The 27,764-nt window shown below is 40.7% G+C and overlaps 1 protein-coding gene across 1 annotated transcript in view; it reads right to left on the bottom strand.

The window, feature by feature from the left end:
* trappc11 (trafficking protein particle complex 11) overlaps positions 1-26,183 on the bottom strand; it is a 54,278-nt gene extending 28,095 nt beyond the window's left edge. The window contains exons 1-13 of the mRNA XM_038698614.1: positions 25,798-26,183; positions 25,043-25,271; positions 24,726-24,895; positions 24,453-24,523; positions 17,264-17,378; positions 14,422-14,521; positions 14,154-14,227; positions 13,234-13,330; positions 4,438-4,571; positions 3,775-3,916; positions 773-866; positions 616-695; positions 57-135 (exon numbers count right to left, since the gene is read on the bottom strand). Coding sequence (XP_038554542.1) covers positions 57-135; positions 616-695; positions 773-866; positions 3,775-3,916; positions 4,438-4,571; positions 13,234-13,330; positions 14,154-14,227; positions 14,422-14,521; positions 17,264-17,378; positions 24,453-24,523; positions 24,726-24,895; positions 25,043-25,249 — 1,363 coding nt within the window. The 5' untranslated portion in view covers positions 25,250-25,271; positions 25,798-26,183. The remainder of the gene's footprint in view (positions 1-56; positions 136-615; positions 696-772; positions 867-3,774; positions 3,917-4,437; positions 4,572-13,233; positions 13,331-14,153; positions 14,228-14,421; positions 14,522-17,263; positions 17,379-24,452; positions 24,524-24,725; positions 24,896-25,042; positions 25,272-25,797) is intronic.
* Between the last annotated feature and the right edge of the window lie 1,581 nt (positions 26,184-27,764).

Genomic DNA, 27,764 nt, shown 5'->3' with positions numbered 1-27,764 from the left:
GGATGACCTGGACGCATTAAAGGACTTGGAGATTAAAAGAGCGTTATGATACTCACTGAGGTGACTCTTCATTCGAGGGCACTTGTACTTTTTAAACTGGGCGACAGCATTACTGACAAGTGCTATTATCAGCTCCTGTAGGGGCAGAGACGGGTAGAAGCACATTTCAGTACAGCAGCACAACACAACCTGACAGCAGCTAGAGGGATTTTGAATATGGTGCTGTGATCTCAAATGATCTGTTTAACAGCAGGAGGTGCATCTTTCTGAAGAGTATGGAGCATTTTGTGTTCTTGGTGTAAAAATGAAAACCTCTATTGTTGACTCAGTGTGTACACACACACACACTTTCAACCTTACTTCAAGCTTGGTTTTATGTAGTGTGATTGACATTTAAAGTCACTATACAGAGATTTTTAAAGAAGTTTGTCGCTCCCCAGAAAAGACACTGTGGCAGATAGTAATGATCAGATTATTTGAAAGATGCTATAATCACATATAAATTATACTCCTAATAGTTTTGCGTCTAATAACTGCTGCCTTTAAGCAAATGGGAGGATGATATAGAGAGCGACAATGGCCACAGCTGTGTATTCAGTGAGTGTGTGTTCTTACTGAATGTGGTACATCTCTCTCTTTAATCTGCAGTGCCAGAATTCCTGTCTTCTCCTTCTCTGCATCTGGAGGATCAATACCTGGAAATAAAAGTCAGGTTTCAACCATATATTTTTAACACCATGTCAAAGATATTAGACAAACTGTGTCAACATACTCTGGTGTCCTTGTCTCCAGGGTCTCTGGCCATAGAAGTCTAGGCCTCCACTCTGGACGTCCAGTGGTTCAGGGGAGGGGTAACTCGCTCCAGCCTAGTACAACCAACCAATCAATCAATTCATACAATTAACTGGTGTTTCATGGGTGAGATAGAACATATAAACTTCCTTATCCGTCATTCAGTCAGGATTTATGGTGTTTGTTTTGTTAATATGTACAAGTCTAGTATTAGCATTCAAGGTATTATTTGTAGCAGTAATGCTACTAGTAAGAGAAGCAGTACTAGAAGCAGCTGGCAGCAGTAGTATTACTGGTGGTAACAGTTAAAGAGCCAGTATACTTTGTAAGAAGTGCATGTCAGCTGGTCGAATAGCTTTGGAAGCCCCTCCCCTACAACTTTCCAGTTGGGGGTGGGGCTGTGTCCGACCATTTCTCTAAACTTCAACAACCAACGATCCTACCCTTCCACATTCACACTAAGGTTGGGTTTCGTTTACAATTTTACGATACCAGTACCAAAACCAGTACCCTTAAAGTGATACTGATACCAATAGATTACTTCATTTGATACCTTGAATAAAATGCCACCTGTTGAAGCCGTAGTAAGTGATTTGTAGCATATTATTATTTTTATTGTTATATGGAAAAGCAAGGTTATCTATTTTATTTTTTCCTTTTTTCAAATAACTGTTACATAAAAGTAATGGGAATTTGTATCAGATCTTCCTCATCCTAATTAGTTCATGCTCACGGGTAGTATTGTACGGGGAAAGACTACAGCTTACAATTTTTTTGATACATATGTTGAAAGTAAACAACGGAGAAGTATTTTGTTAATTTTCGATCAATAAACTGAATTAAAAGATCTCCACGAGGGCTTTTTCCTTGTTCAGTTTTTGTGAGGACGTTTGTGCCGACTAAAACCTTCTGCACATACAACAACCAAAAACCCTGGTTCACAGCGAAACTCAGGCAGCTTTGTCAGACCAAAGAAGAGGTCTTCAGAAGTGGGGACAGAGTCCTGTACAACCAGGCCAGGAACACAATGACTAAAGAGGTCAAAGCAGCAAAGAGGAGCTCTGCTGAAAAGCTAGAAAACAGCTTCACAGCCAGCGACCCTGCGTCAGTGGGGAGTGGCCTGCAGACACTAACTACAGGAGGCCAACCCCCAACACTGCTGGTACTCAACTACTGGCAGACGAGCTGAATGGATTTTACTGTAGGTTTGAGAAGCCCAGAGTCACACCTCTCCCCTACTCCAACTTCAAACAATCACCTTCCCCCAATGCCATGCTCTCTCCCCGCCTCAAGATCAGGAAGGCTCCTGGCACCGATGGTGTGTCCCCATCCTGCCTGAAAATCTGTGCAGACCAGCTGGCCCCCATCTTCACACAGATCTTTCAACAGATCACTGGAGCTGTGTGAAGTTCCCTCCTGCATCAAATGCTCCACAATCATCCCGGTCCCATAAAAACCCTCCATCTCTGGACTAAAGGACTACAGGCCTGTCACCCTGACATCTGTAGTCATGAAGTCCTTTGAAAGACTGGTGTTGGCCCTCCTGAAGGACATTACAGGCCCCCTGCTGGACCCCCTGCAGTTTGCCTACAGGGCTAACAGGTCAGTGGATGATGCAGTCAACTTGGGACTGCATTACTTCCTGCAACACCTCGACGCTCCAGGGACAATTCAAGGATCCTGTTTGTGGACTTCAGCTCAGCGTTCAACACCATCATTCCGTAAATCCTCAGCACCAAACTCACCCAGCTCCCTGTGCCAGCCTCCACCTGTGGAGGATCACAAACTTCCTGACTGACAGGAGTCAGCAGTGAGGCTGGGGAACATCACATCCAGCACCCTATTAGCCTATTAGCACTTCGCGCACCCCAGGGGTGTGTGCTCTCCCCGCTGCTCTTCTCCCTCTACACCAACGACTGCACCTAAGGAGACCCATCTGTCAAACTCCTGAAGTTCGCGGATGACACGACGGTGCTCGGCCTCATCGGGGACGGTGATGAGTTGGCCTACAGACGGGAGGTTGATCAGCTGGCTCTCTGGTGTGGTCAGAACAACCTGGACCTTAACACACTCAAAACTGTGGAGTTGACCGTGGCCTTCAGGAGGAGCCCCCCCACTCTGCCCCCCATCACCATTCTAAAAAGCCCTGTGTCTGCTGTGGAATCCTTCAGGTTTCTGGGTTCCACTATATCCCAGGACCTGAAGTGGGAGCCCAATACTGACACCATCATCAAGAAGGCCCAGCAGAGGATGTACTTCCCGCGCCAGCTCAGGAAGCTCAACCTGCCTAAGGAGCTGCTGATCCACTTCTACACAGCCATCATCCAGTCTATCCTCTGCACCTCCATCAGTCTGGTTTGGATTTGCCACCAAAAAGGACAGGAGCAGATTACAACGGACAGCCAGGATTGCAGAAAAGATCATCGTTGCCAACCTGCCCTCCATTCAGGACTTATACATTTCCAGAGTCAGGAAACAGGCAGGAAACATCACTGCAGATCCATCTCACCCCGGACACACCCTGTTCCAGCTTCTCCCCTCTGGTAGGTAAAATTTTTTTTTAAATTAAATAAAATGGCACTTTCTTCTCTTTCTTTCGGTGTGTTGCTTGTGTGTTTGGCTGCAAGGAAAACCATACAAATAGTCATTTTTGCCACAATCTGGTTACAAAAAGTAACGATTGAAGTACTGGTTTGACTGGAGACGTTTCGATTCTACTCAATACTGGGCTGTTTCGGCCGATCCCTAATTGGGGCACAGCCACTTTACGCTGTGATTGGCCAGCTGTGTGGAGGTGAGAAAGAACCAGGGTTTTTTTCATTCTTGGCACAACCATTTCTGTAACTTTTCACGTTAACACTCTGAATGTCTTTGAATTAGGTATAACCCATTTTGATTTTCAATGTGCTAGGGCAACACACCATGCTACTTCTTTCCTAGCGTAATCCAAAGAAGTAGTAACAGTAGCAGTAGTATTATCACCTGGCAAAGCTGCAGTGCCAGCTGTTTCCTGTCCTGGCTGTAACAGGCAGCTTGCTGGTAGTAGAAACCAGGGTTCTGGGTTTGGATTGCGGTCAGACCCAACTTTATTGCTTCATCAAACAGCTCACCAAATGACTGGAACCTGTGAGAAAGCAAAGATGAAGAGACACTCTGGGTTTGGGGTCATGATGTGTGGGCATTATCAGGGATAAAGGTTAGTTCCTAGTACTACGTAACACGTAGTCTTTGGAGGACAACTGTGTTTTCTTCTCAAAGTCTCCAAACTAAAATTTTAATTGATTAAATTGCATTGCATTATAGCCATGACTGACAAAATTGTGAAAATGAAACCCAGGATACCCAGGACAAAATCCTGTGTGTCAATCTAACAGGGTTAAGAGCTGGTGCTCCTGTACCAGGGTCTGTCATGTCAACAAGAACAAGCCTGGCATCCTCAAAAAATCTAATGACTGATGCTTCATTGTTTATCAACTACACATACAACCATTCATTTCAGTCTCACAGCCAAGTAAACTATTTATTTTTACTGTTTCTGACAAATGTATATTTATTCTTAAAAAAGGTTTATTACTTCAATCTGTTACATGCAGGTTGTTTATTCAGGACTACAATGTATGTGTGTTATTTTATGTGTATTCTCACTGTTTAGACATCCATGCAGCGTGCTCAAAAGCCAGTTCAGCACTGCCGATCTTCTTCTTACACAGGTCAATGTGCTTCCTGAACTGAGCTATAGCATCTAGAGGAGTGTTATGCTGGAAACACAGACGGCAGATCTAAAGAGACAAAATAAGGAGAGAGTCATCGAGAGAGAGAGAGAGAGAGAGAGAGAGAGAGAGAGAGAGAGAGAGAGAGAGAGAGTCAATAACTGCAGACTGACATCTGGTTTAGGATGCTTCCTAAACGTCTATGATTTGAATCATCGGTCCAGTCAGTGAAATAACTTCACTTTAGTTTTTAGCTCCGTCACTGTACACAGAGTAGTGCAGCATGTCAGTCTGTACTTTTATAAAATTTTGTCTCAAAATTACCTAACTACAACAGGGGTGACCACAAACAGTCGAAGATTTGATGATTTAATAGGCGGAGGCTGATTTGACTGCAAATCTCACAGTTTGCATTTGCAGAGGCGTTATGAAACAAGGAACATGCTATTTTGACTATGTGGGGGTGCTCATTGTCTGATTTTACATAGAACTACTGTTTTTCTCCCAGTAAGTTCATATACAGCCTATTATCTTATAATTATCAACATATAATGCTGTAAATAAACATGTGAAAAGAAAGAATCTTTTAATTAATCTTTATAAAGTGCATAGATAAATTAAAAATTGCAAGAGGGGGTCAGTGCGCATGTGTGGGCGTAGTGCGTGTGTGTGGTAGAAGGGGAAGAGAGACAGAGCACCAGCTGCGTTGGTATTAGGGCAGAACGATTAATTGCACTTGCAATAATATCGCTATATGATAAAACGAGATTTTCCAATCGCAAAGGCTGCGACTCCACTCCAGGGTATATACAGGAATCCTGCAGTAAAATTCAATACCTTTTCAAGACTTTTTCAACATATTTTAAGACTGCCGTGCCACTTTGAGCTGTAACCGATTAAATCAGCCACACACCTTTAAAAGGGACATTTTTGAGGTTTTAAAAGGAATTTAAGTATATTTATAACATATTTATTGCCTATATGTCATCAGGTTGTAACGCCACCTACAAATTGAGGCATTCACCAACTTTCTCAGTGGCCTATAACAGCCTGTATGGGCCAACAGTTTTCTATGTGAAGGACTGGTCAGATTTCCTGCGAAAAGCAACTGTCTTACATAAGCTATGACATTAATGTACGCAATATTACAGCAAATCATGTGAAACACAGTAGTGTAGGCGGTGTAGCACAGGCACAACCTGGAGGAGGAACAAGTCTAAATAACTGTATTAGTATAACATTAAATTAAAAGTATATTGTAAATTTCATAGTAAACTAAAAGTTTGATATTAATATATTAATTATGTTACTACTGTTGTTATTCAATATAATTTCATATAATAGAATATAACTTACCACTAGTAGGCTATAATATTAATTCAATAGGCGCTCAGTAGATCCCTGCGCCTAACGTTGCAGAAAGGAATCACAGTTGCTACTCACTGCCTGTGTAGTATTTTTGGCTATGCATTATAAATAAATACACTTTTAGCAAACAAACTTTTGGACAAACAGGATTTTCACATTGAAAAAAAAAACTTCAAAATGTAATACCTTTTTAAATGGCGATTAAGACTTTTTAATGGCCTTAATTTTCGCAAAATTGATTTATTACGTTTTAAGACCCCGCGGACACCCTGTTCACATGACATGCGAGAGTAAAGCAGAGGAAGCATCAACTTCGCACACTACGCTGTACTGTGACTTGTTGTACAATGGCCTTAAGATTGACAGAAGCTGACACTGCAGAAGCTTTAGTGTCAAACAGGGAATTAAATTAGCACCTGCCAGCCGCAGGTAAATTGAAATCATCGGGCCATCTGCCACTTTGGCGGACAGCAAAAAGGCACAACAGAAATACGCGTGCAGTACGGTTATCGTATTGTGGCGATCAGTGCACGTGTCCATGTCTCACACACACAGAGACAGCAGTCAGCTCAGGAATATCTGTGAAACGCATTTCAAACCAAACTCACCAGTCTGTCCTGAGTTACAGCCTGGTTACAGCCAGAGCGCTGCTACCAGCAGCATCTGCCCGCTGCGGGTGTGGGATACTCCAGTGTTGTCGGAGAATCACTAAGCTTGTCAATTAGTCGCGAAAGGCGTCACTTGGTTTTATTTTGGTTGGCCAACTTTTTTTTGAACCTCAAACTGACTATTTTTTCTTTGTTTGCTGGGATCAAGAAAAGAAAGTTTTTGTTGAGAGATGGACTACTGTTGAGATTTCAACTGAGATAAGGATTCATTCATTGGTGGTTGAACTGTGGGTTTTGTATTGAGCGCTTCCTGTATTTTTTTATTTTATTTAGTAGCACAAAAGACAAATAAAAATATATCAAAAAAATACACTATGAATTATGCAGGAGAGGTAAAAAACCCACAAAGGCTTATCGTGAAACCTCCCCTCTGGATTTTCTGTTGATATTAAACAAAATTATTATAGAAAAAATTATGCAATATTGTCCAAGAGTTGTATGATAATAAGGGAAATGAATATTCTTTGCTTGTTGGGTTGGATATGAATGGACATCAGAGTTAGTTAAAAAGCAGTTATGAAACACTTTTGGTAGGCTAAGAGTTTGACCCACACATTTATACATAAAGATAAGTGTTTGATGGATACTGATGTCTTCAACAGAGGAGCTGATGGTTCATACCAATTTGATGCAGTTTCCAATCTTAAAAACCTTTTTGGATTAAAATGATTTTTTGAAGAGAAGGACGATAATTACTGGCCCAAACAATGTTACAGTATGATATGTATGGATACAATAAACTATAATAAAGAGTTAAAAGACAGGATTGATTTACCAATCAACTAACTTTTCTAATGAAGCCAAGTGACTTCATGATTTTTTTACGCATACAGTCAACGTGTTTTTCCACAAAAGATTTTGCTGACGTAACTTGGTTGATTTCGATATTGTCAATAAACAATTTAGCATCCTCTTCCTTTTATTTTTATTACTGAAAATTAGATTTTTCTATATTTAATTAAAGTTTGTTCATCTGGAACCACTTTGCAGTATATAGTAGAACAAAATTAGGTTCTCTCATCAAGGAAATGACATTTGCATGTGATATGATTTTCTCTGGACCCCTAACAAATCTGACCAGTGATGAGCTGCATAGCCGCATGTCGTCATTCGATGTGGGCTTTGTAGATCATTGGCAGACCTTCTGGGGAAGATCTGGTCTGATTCAGAGAGACGGCATCCATCCCACTTGGGAAGGAGCAGCTCTAATTTCTAGAAATCTGGCCAAGTTTATTAGTGGACCAAATCCATGACAACCCAGAGTTGAGACCAGGAGGCAGAGTCGCAGTCTAACACACTTCTCTGCCCTTCTAATTCAGCAGTTACCCACCCAAAACCCTACGCAGAGTCTAAAGGCCTTTTCACACGGGAAGCGATTTACGCGCCTCGTAATTCATGTTCAATGAGAGGCGAGCGTGTAGGAAGGGAGGCGCGGGCATTGCAACAGGCATAGCGACAAGCGGGCGTGTTCCCTTGAAACTGTTGCGGTCTGACTTGAACTTTCTGTACGCGACGCGCAGCACAAAAAGAAGATGGATGAGAGACTGATCCTCGCCATCAGTGTGTTCACTGAACAGTAATCGGGACATTGACAGGAGGGTGTTTGCATGACTAGATTTATCAGCTATATGAATATGAATAATATACATAATAGCCTATTTCTAATAGTTTTTTAAGCTAGGCTATGAAGGAATACAGCAGCGCACAGAAGCCTTTGCCATGGTTATCTATAGAGTGCCTTCCATTTACTCGCAGAGCGCTCGTCTCCGTGTCTGTTCACATGAGAAGCGCAGAGCAACCCAAAATGTCTGTCTGATAGTGCTGTAGCTAAATTTAAGGATGCGATTCCATCAGCTCTAAATTCATCATCAAGTCACAAAGTAACGGAGGACTCCTATGCTAATTTCAGTCCCTCCAAAATCGATCATCTTGTTGATAGTGCTGCAGGCTCGCTGCGAATGACACTCGACTCTGTAGCCCCTCTAAAAAAGAAAATACTAAAACAAAGACGGTTAGCTCCATGGTATAATACTGAAACTCGCAAATTAAAGCAAATATCGCGGAAACTTGAGAGGAATTGGCGTTCCACCAAACTGGAAAATTCTCATTTAATTTGGCAAGATAGTCTTAAAACTTATAGGAAGGCCATCCGTAATGCTAGAGCAGCGTACTACTCGTCATTAATAGAGGAAAATAGGAACAACCCCAGGTTTCTTTTCAGCACTGTAGCCAGGCTGACAGAGAGTCACAGCTCTATTGAGCCAAGTATTCCCATAGCTCTCAGTAGTTACGACTTCATGAGCTTCTTTAATGATAAAATTCTAGCTATTAGAAACAAAATTCACCAAGACCTGCCCTCAACTGGCACCGAATTATCTCTAAACTCAGGAACCTTAGAAACAACTGTAAAACCAGATATATGTTTAGACTGCTTTGCTTCCCTCAACTAACTTCAATAATTTCTTCATCTAAACCATCAACCTGCCTCTTAGACCCCATCCCGACTACGCTGCTTAAAGATGTTTTACCCTTAGTCAGGCACCTCTATACTAGATATGATCAATCTATCTTTATCAACAGGCTATGTACCACAGTACTTTAAAGTAGCTGTAATTAAACCTCTTCTGAAAAAGCCTAACCTTGATCCAGATGTTTTAGCTAACTATAGACCTATATCTAACCTTCCATTTCTCTCTAAGATCCTTGAGAAAGCAGTCGCCAAACAGCTGATTTTTGTAACATTGGCAAAGAAGTCATGAAATCCATTTGCTATATGAGATGGGTTGGTAAGAGAAATACCATCATTAATAAAATTAGATGGAATTTTAACAGAACCTTTTTTTTTTCTTCATTATAATATGATGAATGAATGTAATACATTATGTTGCTAACAGACTCTTTAAACTTATATAAATAGTAATTTTTCTTACTTGCTAAATGAAGTAGGTGTGTAAATATATTTTTATATTGTGTAGTGAGTGAGTTGTGTGCAGTTGGATTTTGGAGAAATTTTCTATATAGTTTATTTTTCTTTATAGAGGACTTCAATAATCCTGAAGAGAACCATGGTTTAGTTTGGTTCGACTTGCCTTTATACTTAACTAGCGGAAAACACTAGAAATATAGAATTAAATATTTATGAAAATGATTGGTATGCCAATTCAGCATCACATTGAATATAAATATTATTCCATGTGATATGCTCAATCATGAATTTAAAGCAGTATATATTCTCTTCACTAAACTTACGATAGTTTGGTTTATTTGTAGACATTCTTTGTATACCACTAATTCCTGAATTCAAATTAAATATGGGGAAGCGGCCTGTGAACAGTATTCCTGAATTGGACACATAATCATAAGAATTTGTTAAAATATTATTGATTAAGATGGTGGTTTTGTTTGTCACTCTGGTTGGTTTGCATATGAGAGGATGAAAATAGGATGAATACAATACATTTAAGAAATCTGCTGTTGGAGCATGGCTTTCACTTTTAAAAAGATTGATGTTTTAGTCACCAAGTAGAAAACAGTTTACCTTCATCATTAATAACATCCAAAACAGCAGCAAGTACATCATTGAAACAATTAATATTACTATCAGGCGGGCAGTAGGTACCTCAAAGAATAACATTTCTTCCACCAAACTGAGAACAAGAAAGTATTTCCAAGAACACAGATTCAACATTATTTTCAGAGTTTAACGTAAGATCCTTCCTAAATATGAACTGAAAATCATTATACACAAAAACAAACTCCACCTCCCATCTTATCCTTTCTACATGAATGAACAGACTTAAATTGAGACATGTTATAAAAATTTGTTTTATCATCCGTGATCCATGTTTCTGATAAGGCAACAACAGAAAATGTATGATTTAGAGCTGACATAAAATTAATTAATCGGTTGTTGTTTTTAGGTAAACTATGTATGTTAAGGTGAAATTTAGAGAAAGTGTCAGACGTCTTTGATAAATTACCAGAAAAGGCGCGGAACGCCTTTTCACTATAAAAATTACAGGGACGAGGTTTACAGTTTGCATAATTTAAGAAAAAATTTGTATATGAATCATATGAGTCATTTAGCTGGTATGGCTTGAAAACCTGGTCAGCTTAATTTGATTCAACATCTGCATCACTCCCATCTATTGTTTTGTTTTCTTCTGAGTTGTTCATTGTAATAGTCAATGGGTGCACAAGTAGTCCTCTTTAAATCTTTTGCTTTCTCTATGACCTACTAAGGTCTTTGCGACGATCGGCCTGGTTCTCTCTCCCGCTGAGTGTCCGGTCCAATGCACCTGTTCCAGCTCAATCCCCGTGATTTTGAGCTTATCAGAGAGTAGCTTCCATACCTTAGCTTCTGATTCAGCCCAGCACTCGTTACCAGACTCTTCAATCCCGTCATTCACTATGTTGTTTTGTCGGAATTGACCTTCCAAGTAGTCTATCCTGGGCAGAAATAAACTGATGTTTTCACGAATCATTGAGACAATCTGAAACAATTTCTGAAAGCTTCGTGGAGGATTGTTTATCCTTGGCAATTAGCTCATCCACATCTTTTTGGGTGTAATGGATGCTTTCACGCAATCCACTTATTTCTATAGCAAATTCATCAAGTCTCTTGTTGTTTCGACCATTATCGTCACAAAGTTCTTGTAGCTACACTCCTGCTGCTCCAGCAGCTCTCTAGAAAACATTTTCTGCTGTTCCATCCACTCACGCACCTGGGTTAGAGACACATAATCCTCGTCTCGGCTTCTCCCTTTCCACGGTGTAACAGCTCTGTACAATTTTTAACCAGGCACTTTATTACTTTCCACCTTGTTGGCATTGGTGCCTCTTCTCCCGACTGATTCACAATTGAAAATTAATTCCAGAGTTCTGAATGCAAGAAAGCTGTTCTCACCACAAACACGTTTCTCCACTGTCTAGTCAATGTATTTGCTGTATAATACTCTGTGTTTTTCTTGTCGCCTGTAGGCAGGCCTACCTGATGATATGATATTATTTAATGCCATGACTTGACTCTTAAATTATCTTTCTATGAAATTATTATAATAATAATTGATGCAATTGCATGCATCACCAAATTTCATCATTACATGTATACCTGGCCTACAAGAAAGAGCAGTGTGTGATTAATCTATCTAGTACTGTGTTGGTCATACTATTCAATGATTTATTGCTTGTCTATTTTGAATAATACAGAAGATAAAGAGCTAAAAATAAACTCATATTAAATAGCAAATGCAATATTGGTTAAAAAAAAATCGTGTATTTTCCGAAATCGTTCAGCCCTAGTCGGTAGTGTGCCAAGTTGTATGTGAACTGTGCTCGACATTCAAATGATTTATCAAAATTGATGACCCACACAAAGAATATTACATCATTTTCAAACAGTACTTGGAATAATCCTGCGAGGAACTACGGACATGCACGCAGTTTTCAGCAGCCATGCACAACTTGGCATAAGACCGGTGAATGGCAGGTGAGCAGAGAGAAAATTGTCAACAATGAGCCTCAGTTTAGATGGAAATGACAGTGAATAGTGAAGCGAGACTGCAGCGCTGCAGCTTCTCAAGATTAAAGCGGAGTAATTGTGTGTTTTCACATCCCAGATGATGAACAAAGGCATTCAAAATTGAGTCTTAGAGGAAAAAAACCTGATAAATATGTTGTGCGGTGCAGCTGCTCTACAGGTGCGCTGAACTGTACTGCAACTATGAGTAGTGAATAATATATCTCATATTCGTAGGTGTACTGAAGAAAAACACTGAGTATTTATATAAACAAAAAAATTATCTAAAAGTCAAATATTCGGAGTAAACTAGGGCTGCACAATTAATCTAATCACAATCGCAATGTCGTCATGTGCGATACATATTGTTGTTGACAAGTTAGTCCTTAGCATTAACATATAAGGGACCAATGTAAAACTTTTTTCTTTCACAAGGTTTAAATAAATAAAAAAAGAAAATGAAATAAAAAATGAAACTGCTGTAACTGGATTTAATATTCAACTAGAGGTAAAATAGTATATTATATGAAATTATAATGAATATAGTAAATTATTGTTATACTAACAGTGTACTATTAACTGAATATTATACTCTTTATTTAATGTTATAATATTATACTAATACACTCATGTATACTAGTTCCTCCTCCAGGTTGTGAATAGAGCCTCTGCAGTGGACAGATTTAGATTTAGCCAAAGTCATGCTGCCAGTATGCCAATATTTGCTCCGTCTAGTGGCCTCCTCCGTAGAGCAACATGCTTAGTTCAGGTTTACTAGTTATTATTATAAATATTGTTTAACTTTGGTCAAGTTGAGAAAAACACATTTCAAAATGTCAGTTTTTGTGCATTTTCCTTGATAATCAAAAAAGTAGACTCCTAGTTCCATTTGTTCCATTATAATCGATTCGCAATCGCAAATCGCAATATGACTTTCTCCAAATCGTGCAGCCCTAGTGCAAACCAGTGACTTAAGAGTCAACCTGGAAAATTCTGATTCAGGTACAGCTTTACATCCATCTCTCTGAAGCCTATTTCCAAAACGGATTATTTATCATCTTCGTCCACTTCTGCCTGGCAATAACAGGACCCGTTCTTTCTCCACCCCTCATTGATCCAGCCACTACTGTCTGAGATACCTCGTCACTGACCACCAACTGCACAGACAGAAATGTACCTTATAGTTGATGAATCCAGCCATAGTTTTGATCTCCAATATGTTGGTCTCATGAGCTCTGAGCTCATGAACAAGACTATATGCAGTTTTGTAGTACCTACAAACACAAACAAACATACAAATAAGAGAAAACGGCTAGAGTAGAACATACAGGTCTATATGTACAAAAATACAACAAAACCTGTGATGCCAAAAACGTGACATAAGAACTCAGTGGTTCAATTTCATGGGAAGCAGTAGTAGTGCTTTGATCTTTCAGAAATACTGAAGTTAATACTGCAGTTTGTCTCCTGTAATAAGAGTAGGGTTGGGCGATGTCTACAAAATTTACATCGGACGTCTACATTGAAACATCGGGATGGATCGGGGGGCGCATGTGGGTGGGGGCTGGGGGGGTCGTCATCTTATGTGCATGGGTTACCTCGCACAGACTTTACTCTTATTCTCGCGATGGAGAAAGTGGAGTAGATGGGCGAAGGGGGAGACAGAGAGAGGCGGGTCAAGCCAGTGTGTTTACCTGAGGTTTAGGCCTCTTGTGTGTCCGTGTGTGGGGAGAAGAGAATTCCGAGGAATGTGCGAAGCATATTTAAAATTTATAATGATTATGTTCGTGGTGATTAAAACCTGCTTTCACATGGCAGTATTATGTGAAAATTTTGATTTTTTTGCCGGGGGGCGGGGTTTTACAATCATGATGCCTGCTCAACCACTGACCATCGGTCTGCCATTGCCGATGGACAATGGCATCGTCTATGGGCTCAACCCTACATTACAGCAGTAGTTAATGAGCACCAAAGGTCTTACAGAATTCGTTAACTGCTGCTTAAAGTATTATGTCTCACAAAGTCCTAACAGGAGCTGACCACAACAAACTAGAAAGTAAAATTATATCCATTATGAATGTATAGGCTCAGACTTACTTGAGAGCATTCTGGGTGTCCTGCTTCAGCTCACTGAAGAAGGCAATTTTAAACTGGTGCCTAACAAACAGCAGCTGGAAACATAAGGTGGAGAAGAGAGGAAGACAACAGTGTGAGGATGGGGCAATTAAAGTACAAAGTATTTTAGAAGCAATGTCAGCTTGGCCTCAAGTTAGCATTTTATCCCAAGCATCTTTACCTGTACTGCATTTATTTGCAGCAATTTGTTTGATTTGCTCTAGTGGGGGTGATGTGTGCTTCTTCCTACCTGATGTGTTGTCTTGTTGAGGAACTCTTTGTGTGATTTGACTCGCCGGATCTCAGTGTAGTAGTATGTCTGAGCATGTTCATAGAAAGCATTCTCCAACCTACAGAATCACAGGAAAGAATACAATTTAATAAACATACAATGTTTGGGAGAGATTTCAATGTATTCATCTGCTGTTATTCATGCATTTAATTAAGTTCAGTGAACAAAGACTGCACCATATTAACACCAAGTTTAAAAGCTTTCACGATCACAATATTAATAATAATGAATTTCCAGTAGCAGTATATATAATAATGTCAAAATCACATCAACTTATCTAACAGTTGTTCAACATAATGAGTCCAGTCAAAGTGTCCACAGACCTGACACTGAACCTTGAAATGTGTGTATGGATGAGCTTAGCATCAGCATGAGCACTTTAAATAGGAAGCGCTGTATTACTCCTGGAGTCGGTTGCTCCAACAGGGCTTACGACTGGTCTTAAGGTAAGTACGTCTTAAATCAGCATTCTAAGTCCAACCTAATAGTTACAACAGTTGCACCATCCAGGCTTACGTCCTCTTCTTGCTAAGAGCAGGCGTAAATCTTACGCCTAGTCAGTATCAGGCATAAAGTCAAAATCTAGGCAAGTTTCTATAGTAACCAGCAGTAAGGACACGGCGCGCCTTATACACAGACTTTACAATGAGCGGGCTTTTAGACAGGAGAGAGTTATTAGGGACAGAAGCAATCCATTGGACATTTACAATGATGAGGAGCTGATTCAGTGGTTTCAATTCTGTTGGAGAGATATGCAAGTCACCCGACTTACAGTTTGTGTCGGACCACAACGCAGCATTGACACCCGCATTACAGCTGTTTATAGCGCGACGTTTTTATGCAAATGGAGCGTTTCAGAACACTGTTGGAGAGATGATTAATGTCCACAAATCCACCGCATGTCAGGCCATCCGCAGAGTGTCACTGGCACTGAGCCGTCGCCTTCCACGATCTGCTCACCTCCCCACTGGGGCCGAGTTTGCGGTGATGAAATACCGTTTCCAACGGGCCTCTGGCATTCCTGGTATGGGGCTGCATCGATGGGACTCCCATCCGGATCCAGGCACCTTCTGAGCATGATTAGCTGTATGTCAACCGCAAGGGATAGCATTCAATCAATGTGCAGATTGCTTGTGACGCCAAGTATAACATTGTTAATTTGGTGGCAAGATGGCCTGGATCTACCCATGATGCACGCCGGGAGAGTGCGTTATACCAGGATTTCGAGGCTGGAAGAGTAAATGGGCTGCTTCTCGGCGACAGTGGACATTGAAACACTGGCTGATGACGCCTATAATTGGTCCGAGGACTGAGCAGGAACGACGGTATAACAACATCCACACCACCACTAGATCCCTCGTTGAGCGGTGCATCGGAGTCCTCAAGCGCAGGTGAAATCCTTTCCTTGTCTGTGCCGCTATCCATGGGGCTGATATAGTGCGGTCACTAGATCACTGAAAACTATATAAATAGACTAGGCCTAGGCTATATAACAAAACTCGCCAAAAGTTACAAATTTGGGTTTTACATTAATCATTAACTATTTTTTCTAGGTTTCATTGTCTTCATGGAGAGATACGGATGCACCCTGAGCGAGTCTGCACCATAATAGCATCACGCACTCCTCCACAACATCTGTGTCACCAAGAGGATCCCTCTCCTTAGGCAACACCATCAGGTGGTGCAGGAAGGTGTCGACCCTGTGGACCATGCAGGGCATGAAGATGTCGGTGGACGACTAGTCCGTACACGCATTATTAACCTTTATAAATGTTAACTATTGCTTCACTTAAAATAATTCTGCTAATTATCTGCAGGTTGTAAACCATAAAAAAATTTTTTATTTACATATAATTGTCATTGATTCATTGCACACAATTTGCCATTAGGTGTAGTTACAGAATTACAAAAGACCGCCCATCCTCTTCAGAAATAGGTGAAGATGAATTGTTTATCTGTTGTTGGAGCAACTGTATTTTTAACGATATTTTTTGTTTTTCAAGTTCCAGCTTTTCCTGCTCGGCCTGTAATTTCTTTGTTTCAGCCTCCACTCTAACAATTTCTTTCTCAAGAAGTGTCTGCTGCAGATTATCCAGCGGTGCACCACTGCTGCCTTCATGAGAACTTCGTGGAGTGACTGGGGCCTCCATCGAGTCTGAAAATACAGAGGATCTGTCATAGCCTACTGTTATCTGACAACTATTAAAACTGTTATTGTAGACTACTATAGACTACACACCTTTACAATTCACACACTCGCTTGAGCGGTCGACATCCATCTCTGGAGAGACAGCAGTTTCTTCCAGGTCGGTACCGTCACTTTCCGCACCGACCAAACCGATAAAAGCTGGGGAATCCTCTCCAAAGATATCCACAATTATTATTATTATTGCTGGGCAATCTTGCTGAAGGCAAGTCCGACTATGTTTTGAACGGATAGCGGTGGTGCGGGCAGGGTGGCGGAGTGATGGGGGAAGGGGATTACAATAGTAATCTTTACTCATTACCATTGACGGCAACATTGCCCAGCACCATTGCTCTAAAAGTTGCTCCGTGTATCATCAGCTTTAGTAAAGCCCTGTTGGTGCAACCAGCTCCTGATGAGCAGCTGGCACCTTGCATGGCAACCTCTGCCATCAGCCTCTAAATGTGTATGAATGGGTGAATCTGATGTGTTTTAAGTGCCTTGAATGGTTGGTAGATTAAACTGGAGAGTGAAATGGCAGATGCAATTTGGACAATTAGCAAAATATCCATGTACAAATACTGATCTATATGGCATCAGCAAATCGGTAACTACCTTATGATGTAGCCCACCAAGTGGTCAGTGTGTGGCAGTACAAAGAGACTCTTGCCAGACAGATCACAGGCATTACAAAGAGCCGCTGCCCTCTCTGATGCTACCAGGTCCTCTCCTGTACAAACAAGAAAAGAAGTGATGTTTTGGCAAATAAAGAAAACTGGAAACAGACAGAGCAAAAATCTATGGTTGTTAAACAGGAGATTAGAGCCCGGCCGATTTACTGGCCAATATGAGCTAATTGCATTTATATCGGCATCAGTGTTTGTGGGATTAAAGCAAAAAAAATTCTGTGCCTGAAATGTGTTCGGGGTTTCTGACAAACATGGAGGGTAGGAGGCAAGAGAGTAACTTTGTGTTGAAAACTGACGGGGACATAGGGGCTCAGATTAGGGGTGTGACATACACTTAGCTCACGAAACATGAGGAAACACAATACTGGGTTCACAAGAACAAGACAAGTAGATAACTGTACACTGTTTTGTGAAATTGTTCAATGTGGAAATATATGACAGGGATGTCTGGGGGTCCTGCTGAAATTTTCTGCCACCACCTACAATCAGTGCTTGAAGTGGTAAAATATTAAAAGCTGTTATTATTAAGTAAATTTAAATTATAAAGTAATATTTTTGATATTTCTGATTTGTTTGTGATTCAAATGAATTAAATCAAACACTTATTAAACATTTGTTATATTGTTATTGAGGAAAATTATATCTTGTTAATTATCATTATTGTTTAATTGCCCAGCCCTGCTGGTACTCTCCACTCACATGGGAGCTCACGGCTGCATGAAAGGCAGACAGAGATCAGCAGAGAATGGGGACAGATGAACGCCACATATAGCTCACTGGTACACAAGAAAAGTTCCGACAAAAATGGCCTTGTTACGTTGGCAAAGGTCCAGACGATCCAACCCAGTAAAATATTTAGTCTAAAACGCGTTATTATATCAATAAATACACAAGGACTGCTGTTACATTATTAGCCTAACTACTAGAGCTGGGTATCGAGTTCAATATTTTTTAGACACCAACCGAATTGCCTGAATACCATCGAGTATCAAAAAATGTCTTGTCTTTCGGTACCAAATTTCGATACCTAAAGGTTCTTGTTAATGCAATGAGACAATAAGCATGCAACATGCTTGATGTGCCCAAATCTAAAAGTGATTGTAATTGGCTGTGGTGATAAAAACACTAGTTCACACCGGTTACGCAGAGACGTGGCTCATGCATGTAAAAGAAGTGAAGAAAATCATCAGTGTGGCGAAATTGCACTATGCTTGATGCAACAGCGCGTGAAGCAATATTTGCGACGTAAGAAAATTGTTGCAGAGAGCGGCGACACGACAAATCTGGTGACGCCCTTGACTGTGCATGGGATAATTTTGCTCCGTCTTTGACTGCAGCAAGACAGAGGCGGTGCAGTCATCGTCTCAGCGCTCTACTGCTACCTCTCTCTCTCTCCTTCTCTCAGGCCAGTTGTCATGAATGTTTAGGTTGTATTGATGCCAGAGCACAAATTCACATAAAATTAAAGCTGCAAGCAGTGTTGGGCGGGCCCTCGCACTTGTAGCGCGTCCGCGTGTGAGCCGGCCGAGTTGCATATTCTGGAGCTCTGCCGGTGCGGCTGTGAATTTCCTACGCGGTTCCGACGCCGCATGAAGGTGCTATATGTCACTTCCTGTGTCCCCTATGTGGAGCTACATAGCACTTGCCGCTATGAATATAAATCGGTATTGGCGTGTACATGTCTGCGGGGTGGGAGAGTTATCAAGCACGTAAAGTTTGTTTCAGATGTGAGCATGTACACTGAACAATAATGTACCCAAACAATAAAATAAATTCCCATTATATTTCCCTGCCTTGTTGTTTATGTGTACATACAGAGGAAGAATGTGAGAACAGCACACATTTCATCGTTACTGTGTGTTAGAGCATGGGAGAACAGTGGATACTTTTAATACAGCCCACACCCCTAATACTGTGTAACTATAACAAGTAGAGAACAGAAGAAAAAGATGTTCTTTCTTTACAACTGTCTGCATAGCTTATTCATATTGTGTAATGAATGAAAATAAATAGGCCTACTAGGCTCCTCTCTACTTTGACATTTAAGATTAGCTTGTTTGATCCACCTTCATACACATGTGACATTACTGTACAACTTGAGAAAGGTGAGTTGTTTTCTGCTCCAGCCTGCCTAAAAGAAAAGCGCTTTTGGGATTAAATGGACTTTATTAGCTGCTGCAGTGCAGGATGAACTCAGAATAGACCCATTTCTCACCTTATTATTCTAAATCATGCAACGAAGAAGAAGAAATGCATAATAAATCCTGGGACAAAATCTGTAGTCAAATACTGTACAGGATGTAGTCTGATGAACAAGACTTGTGTTATAGCTGACTTGGGCAGTGAAATAGTTTTTTAATTCATGTGGTCATAGTTGTCCACAACTCAAATCAGAATATAAGAAGAAATGTTTTATACCACCTCAAGAAGGCTTCCTATCAGAAAGTTAGGAAGGTATTTCAAATGTACAACTGCAGTACTTAATTCTAAGTAAAGTAATTTCCCTGACATTACTGTGTTACGCATGTAACAGGTTTTATACTTCCTGTGAGTATAATCCAATCGGTCTTATTTTCATACTGTATATCCGTTGTGTAATTTGATAAATTGTGTTGTATGTGGTGCTCGCATCGGGTACTACTGAGACTTCATTGCCCTCTTCAGAGAAGACTCTGACTGCAACATGCGTCTTTGTAAAGAGAGAAACGGACAGAAAAAGTCTCTAACTCTGCCTGTCAGCTCGCTCTGCTCCGTTAAAACTGAATTTACCATACAGAATTGAATACGAGTGCACTCCAGATTTAGCTGCAGCCAGCTGACCGTGTGCTTCTCCCTATACCGCAGTTCTGTGTCCATGCATGCAGCAAACTGAAAGCACTGTCTGTCGGTGCTTCTACGTGAAAAGAGAAGGAAGACATTGCTGGTAGTATTGTCTTCAGAGTTGTTAAACACCTCAGCGCACTGAAGGAAGCCATCTGACTGTGTGAGGGGCAAGATCGTTGATGTCTGCAGGCAGAGTAGGAGCTCTCCTGTCTGACTGGTCCACCAATAGCAGAGAAGATGACCCCTTGAGACACAGCCCCTCCTCATTTGCATAATGAGGCAGAAATGCATACAAAAATTTAAGACAGGCAGAAATAAATACCATGGGTGAAAATAAATAAGGTAAATAAATACAAAGGAAGAATAAAACAGACAAAAATATTAAAACACACACAAATAAATACATTAAAAAAATTAGTAATAAATAAAGTTGAATAAACAAATAAGGTAATTATAACAAAGGTGAATAAGTAAAGGCACTAATTAAAATATATACATTTATGTCTCCTTGTATAATTTAATTACTACCTACATTTATTTATTTACTTAATTTTTTGTGTATTTAATTGGATGCTTATTTATTTATTGAGCATTTATTTATTTCTGTATTTATTTCTGACTGTGTCAGGATCGGTCCTCCATAGCGGGGTGGGAGAGTTATCAAGCACGTAAAGTTTGGTTCAGATGTGAGCATGTACACTGAAGTTACAACAACTTCCTGTGTCATGGCGAAGACTTGATCTCTGACGCCACGCCACGGACACGCCCATTGACGAAAACTCGCAAATAGCACAACTTTTCATCGTCAATGCCTTTAGAAGGCACAGCAGAAATTTGACGTCGATCCGACTAAATCCCTAGGAGGAGTTCGTTAAAGTACGAAGTGTGTAAATCATCCAAAATTTGACGTAAAATTCAAAATGGCCGACTTCCTGTTGATTTTAGGGCATCGCTCCAAGAGGCTTTTTTGTGCGTCTGGACAAGATACACGTACCACAGAAAATTCGTGCACGTAGGTAAAACGTGCGGCGGGGGCTGCTTCATTAAAAGTCACTTCCTGTTGCCAGCAGGTGGCGCTATGACTGTCTGTGAATGTCAGCATGTACATGTGTTCAGGGCGGGACTCTCATCCTACATGTACAGTTTGGTCCAGATGTGAGCATGTACACTGAAGTTACGACAACTTCCGTGTCATGGCAAAGAGCTGATCTTTGACGCCACGCCACGGACACGCCCATTGACGAAAACTTGCAAATAGCACAACTTTTCATCTTCAATGCCTTTAGAAGGCACAGCACAAATTTGAGGTCGGTCGGACTAAATCCCTAGGAGGAGTTCGTTAAAGTACGAAGTGTGTAAATCATCCAAAATTTGACGTAAAATTCAAAATGGCCGACTTCCTGTTGATTTTAGGGCATCGCTCCAAGAGGCTTTTTTGTGCGTCTGGACAAGATACACGTACCACAGAAAATTCGTGCACGTAGGTAAAACGTGCGGCGGGGGCTGCTTCGTTAAAAGTCACTTCCTGTTGCCAGCAGGTGGCGCTATGACTGTCTGTGAATGTCAGCATGTACATGTGTTCAGGGCGGGACTCTCATCCTACATGTACAGTTTGGTCCAGATGTGAGCATGTACACTGAAGTTACGACAACTTCCGTGTCATGGCGAAGAGCTGATCTTTGACGCCACGCCACGGACACGCCCATTGACGAAAACTTGCAAATAGCACAACTTTTCATCTTCAATGCCTTTAGAAGGCACAGCACAAATTTGAGGTCGGTCGGACTAAATCCCTAGGAGGAGTTCGTTAAAGTACGAAGTGTGTAAATCATCCAAAATTTGACGTAAAATTCAAAATGGCCGACTTCCTGTTGACTTTAGGCTATGGGTTCTTGAGGCTTTTTTGTGCGTCTTGATACGATACATGTCCCCAGAAAATTTCGTACATGTAGGTTGAACGTGAACGAGGGGCTAATCATTTCCAATTTTCTAGGTGGCGCTAGCGAGTCATTTTGCCACGCCCATGTGCGAAACTTGTAGAATACGAAATTTTTCACCGGTTCTGACATGTTTGCAAATTTTGGTGAGTTTTCGAGTATGTTTAGGCCATGTCATTTGGGCCTACTTTGCAGAAAAAAAAAATATATATATAATCCGAGCAATTTCAATAGGGACCTCGCACGGTCGTGCTCGGGCCCTAAATATATATATATATATATATAATCCGAGCAATTTCAATAGGGACCTCACACGGTCGTGCTCGGGCCCTAATAATAATAATTTTAGCAAATTCAATAGGGACCTCACATGGTCGTGCTCGGGCCCTAAATAGTCCTCATTACTTCTCTGGTTGCGTGTCGAAGTTTCCTTGGGCAAGATACTGAACCCCGAATTGCCCCTGGCGGCTATTCCGCCAGTGTATGAGTGAGTGTGAATGTTAGTTTCCGTTTGAGCACTTAGGCTCAGTATATGAATGTGTATGATGGTGAATGCAGATGTAGTGTAAAAGCGCTTTGAGTGGTCGAAAAGACTAGAAAGGCGCTATACAAGTACGGAGCATTTACATTCTCCTCTCCATGACCATACTTGCTAACCCTCCCGTTTTTCATTGCCCTCTCCCAGCTTCTTTCAGGCTGATCACTTTAATATTACCGTAGCTGAGTGGTGAAGGCTACGCTGTTAACAGAAGTGATTGTAGATTTATTTCTGAAACAAGGGGGCAGTTCTAACAAACAGTCCCATCATTTCTCCCTAGTTCATCACTTCTAAACATTCTCTAACATCACTTAAAGCAGCTAACGCTGCCCGTTGCTAAATTAGCCACAAAGCTAGCTAATGCCATGTTTATCAGTGGAGGAGCACTAACGTAATGAGCTGGTAAACTACAGTGTTTAACTTATTCAAAATATATCTGCGACCCGCTTGTCTGTAGTTACAGTCAGCGTGTCAGAAATGTTTAAATCAGAGCAGACACGTAAATAAACGTGAGCAGAACAAGAATCTAACACTTTGTTTGGCTTCCTGCCAAACAAAGTTATCTAGCTCCTCTTTCAAATGTGAAACGTAGTACTCGTTGTAGACAGTCATGTAGTATTAGATGCATTCAACAGCAGGTAACTGTATCATAGACTGGGGACTGTTTTAGAGTGAGATGGTGGGTGAGAAATGGTTTCTCGTAGCTTTGATTAGAACTCAAGAGTGCTGGTAAAGGGATAAACTACATGTGAATAAGCTACATTGAAATGGGTTATTACAGCAGATTATGTGCAAGGTAAAATACACATGATTAATCTCTCTCCCTCTCGGTTTACAGATGGCTGAAAAATATATTACTTATTTATAGAATGTACAATAAAATTTTATACCGGTGCCTAGGGCTGGACAATTAAATGAAAAGTAATCGAAAACCGAAATTCAGAGCCTCTAACCGACGTAATTTTACCATGTTGGTTATTTATAAATATTTTCCCTACAGTGTGTGTGTTCATGTGCTTTCCCTTAAAAACATACTACTGTGTGTGGAAAGCACTGTGCAGAGGTTAGCTGGTGCCAAGCAGCTTCACTTTCCAGCCGTTCTATGCAACAGACTTTTATTTATTTTTATTAACAGACACGCTGCCTACACTGTAAATTTACTGCTAGACTGACAACAAACTCGCTTGCTTTTCCCATTACTTTCTGCTACTCACTCTCTCTCTTTCGCTCCTTAAAAGATCTGATGTTAACTCTGCTGCTCTTATAACAGCAGATGTCACGTAACTTAGATATCCTTTGATGAATGAGGAGAGGAAGCTAGAAGGCGTGTATTGCCTTGCTCGCACAGTGTGCAAGTGAAAATCAGTAGTTCTGCATTGACAATAATCAAGTTGAATTTTAGTAGCAGCGGGCATTATTCAGCAGTGGTGATCTGCCTAATATAGGGGAACAGTGTCTCCATAATGTGGACGTCAACATTACCTTATCAATTAACATTTAGATAATCAATTTTTAAATAATATTAATCAAAAACATAAAAAACAAACAGCTTTAATAACTGAGCAAAATTACAGTACAAACCTCGTCAGTGAACTATGAGGGCAAAAGAACAACATTCAAAACAAAATAATCGTTCAATAATCGTAATCGAGGTAAAATGTTCAGTTAAATGCAATTTTGATTTTCGGTGAAATCGTCCAGCCCTACCGCTGCCCATCAGAAGGAGAGACTTGGATATACTGTAGATACAGTTTAAAACTTATATGGATGGGATATGACGTGTGTATAACCTAATATGATTGAGTAAAGACGTTAACCTGGAGGTAGAGGAGTTTTCTTCTGGATTAGAACCACAGCCACCTTGGTGTTCCTGCCCTGAAGACTGGTCCTAAAGACAAACAAACACAACACAGATGACACAGATAAAATTTACTGCAGTTATGTTTCTCCTAGGGTGTCCCAAGCTGATCTGCAGGATAGTGTCTATAGAAAGCCCAGTCCATTCCCAATTCTTTTCATGTTTATTCCAGGTCAGAAATGCTTTCAGAACTCACTCAATAAAACCAAAGGCAAATAAAATGTACATCTACCTGACAATCTCCACTTTAGTTGCACATTCAGACTGTTTCTCTTTCCACTGTGGGTCGTCCCAGTCCAATTCATAGAAGAGCACAACCAGAGCTGGTACCAGGTTCAGATGTTTATTCATCCAACCCGTTTTCAGGATGCCTTTAGGAATGTACCATTCATAGGACGTTCGCTAGACATGCAGACAGAGAAGATTAACTGTTTAGAGACACTTTTCCCACATCTTAGCACTGATGCAGTAATCTGTAAGTGAAATGGGTTTGTTGGGATATTATGCTCTTTGTTGATGACCTTCTAAATCTCCTTATCCACTGCTCACCTTAGTGCGACATTTGGGGTACTCGTGGTCTCCTGGGAGGACTTTGAAGGAGATAGGAACTCTGTCAGCTCGCCGGTTGGCGCAAAAGGCGTCCCAAATGGCCCGGTGCACAGCATTGTACACCACATCCAGACCGGTTAAAGCCACGAAGGCCATAGGCCGACAACATAGCTCTGGAGGAAGCTCCCACTGGGAACCAGCCATCATGAGGGTTCAACAATGGATACACCTACGCAAGACAGAGCAACATCACTGCAGCAGACAAGACATTCCCATATATTCTCTTTCTGTACAAAATACCCTCCTACAGCAAGTTTATAGTGTATCTTTATCTTTCTTTATAAATATTCTATTTATTATCATTAGGGAATAACAACACAAAATCCTTATCGACTCACCAAGCATGAATAGACAGTCTTTCTGGACAACAACTTGCGGGTTACAAGACTTGAAGCTTAGCATTAGCTAAGCTGCTAACTTAACAGTGACAGCTCTATGTTTACTTTTTTATAAAAATTCACATAAAAATCACATAAAAATCTGCCGTAAGTTACATTCAAAAAGCGACACGTTATATACATACATATGTATACTAGACGAAAGCGGAAGTGAGATGACCTAACTCGGCTAAAGCTAACATTAACGTTAGTGGCATTGCTGTTGTCCTGTTGTTAGTATCCTCAACAAACCCGTAATTTAAAAAAGATTACATTTGTGAACTCACGGATAAGTTACAAAGTTGAACAGCAACATACCTCAGCTGCATCACTCAAGTGAACTGGTAAAGGTGCAAGGCACAGCTAGCTTGAGGGAGTTAGCTAGCTGCACTTCATAGGCTGTTTGCAGGCCGGTGGGAATGTCTATCAAGGTTAACAGTTAGCTAACTTAGTGGGCGAGGTTGCAACAACAAGCACATACAACGTTACGTCAGTGCACATTTAACGGTAGCTGTAGGCAGCCTGGTTTCGTTTTTCGCCAAGTTCCAGCGCTGGTCACAATCTGGCAGCTAATCACCGATGTGTCAAACTCAATGGAAGCAAAAATATAATAGATGGCAGATGCTGCTTAAACAACAAAGTAGCTAGTTCGCTATCTATGGCAGAACTTGAATAATACTTCCGGTTCGACTTTTCAAAATTAAAGCGCTACCTCACAAACTATGTTTTTTACGAATGACTGCTAAATGTTTTTCATATGAAAGGCAAATGATGAAAAATCTATCTTAATTACAATAACAGTGATAATTATGGTGACACTAATAATCTTAGTGTCTCCATACAGCATCCTAAAAAAATACAACGCAAACTGTCATCTAAGGACGTCATGCGCACACTATGCATGCGGGGTTCGGTGCCTGTAGTCTTCTTCTTCTTCTTCTTCTTTTTGGTTTAATGGCGGTTGGCAAACCAGTTTAACGGTGCATTACCACCACAAGCTGGAATGGAGTGTGGAACGAGAGATTAAGCAGGAAATAAATGAAATAAACAAAACAAAACAAAGAAAAAACAAAAACACCCCCCCCCCCCCCAAAAAAAAAAAAACCCAAACAAATTAAAATCTTTTTTCCAACTCAGTTTCTTTAAGAAACTTAATTATATGACAATATATCTGGCCTGCTGTTTTCCCCAAGAGACCTGTCAATGAGATATCATGATGTTTTGCCTTCCGTAATGACTGAAAGAGGCGTTCCCTCTTGATAGTGTATCTCCTACACTACACTACCGTTTCTAGTTGGTTACAATATATACATTTCCCAGTTGGGTGCTTACCTCAGACGAGTGATTATATTTTCTTCCCTACGTTTCCAGCCCACCATCCTTCCGGCACCAACCTGTCTCTGTACATTATATAGGTGCCTTCCAGTTTCACTATTGTCCCAATGCTCCTGCCAAACTGACTGTGCATAGGTCCTGATAAATGTCTTAGCTTCATCTTTAGTTAATGGGGTTTTTAGGTCTACATGTTTGATTTTGAGTGTTCCTTTGGCCAGAATATCCACCTGCTCATTTCCCTCCACACCAACATGAGCAGGAACCCAAAGGAAGCATGTGGATAAACCTTTTAGCTCCATCCTGTACAATATAAGGAATATGTCATTGAGAATATTGGATCTAAATGATGATTTGCCAGATTTAATACTCATTAGAGCAGACAAGCTATCAGATGCAATAACAGTATTATTTGTTTCCCTCTCTTCTATCCACTGCAGGGCCAGTAATATTGCAATATTGTCAACTCTGTGGTATACACTGAGACATGATCTGATATTCTTTTCTTAATATCTCACTCATAATCTCACTTGCTGTGATAAAGACTGCTGCACCTGCACGCCCTGTATCAGGATCTTTGGAGCCATCTGTGAATATAAACATGGAGTCTGAAAAAATGTAAATCAAAGTAATTCTGTACTATGCTGCATTCTGGAAGTTTCTTTGACATATCCTTCAATTCCTGCTGTATGTTTAGGTCTACACTTGGTGTTGGGAATAACCAGGGAGGAATGGAAGACTGTGACACTGTAGGGCTGTAATCTAATTGTCGTAATCCTATGACTTCTGCCTTTGCATCACCAATCCACCCAAAACTTGTGAAATTTGTCTCATTGTGTTCCCAGCAATCTATTAAAAGACTCTTGGCAGGATGAGAATCACATTGCCCCTGGAGATTAACCCAGTATGCCAACATTAACTTTACTCGCCCGATTCTTAACGGCATCTCTCCC

The sequence above is a fragment of the Micropterus salmoides genome, unplaced genomic scaffold (assembly GCF_014851395.1).
Source record: "Micropterus salmoides isolate LMB-PRFRI ecotype aquatic unplaced genomic scaffold, ASM1485139v1 Ms_hic_scaffold_5, whole genome shotgun sequence".
Lineage (NCBI taxonomy): Eukaryota > Metazoa > Chordata > Actinopteri > Centrarchiformes > Centrarchidae > Micropterus > Micropterus salmoides.
This window is presented reverse-complemented; position numbering and strand designations above follow the sequence as displayed.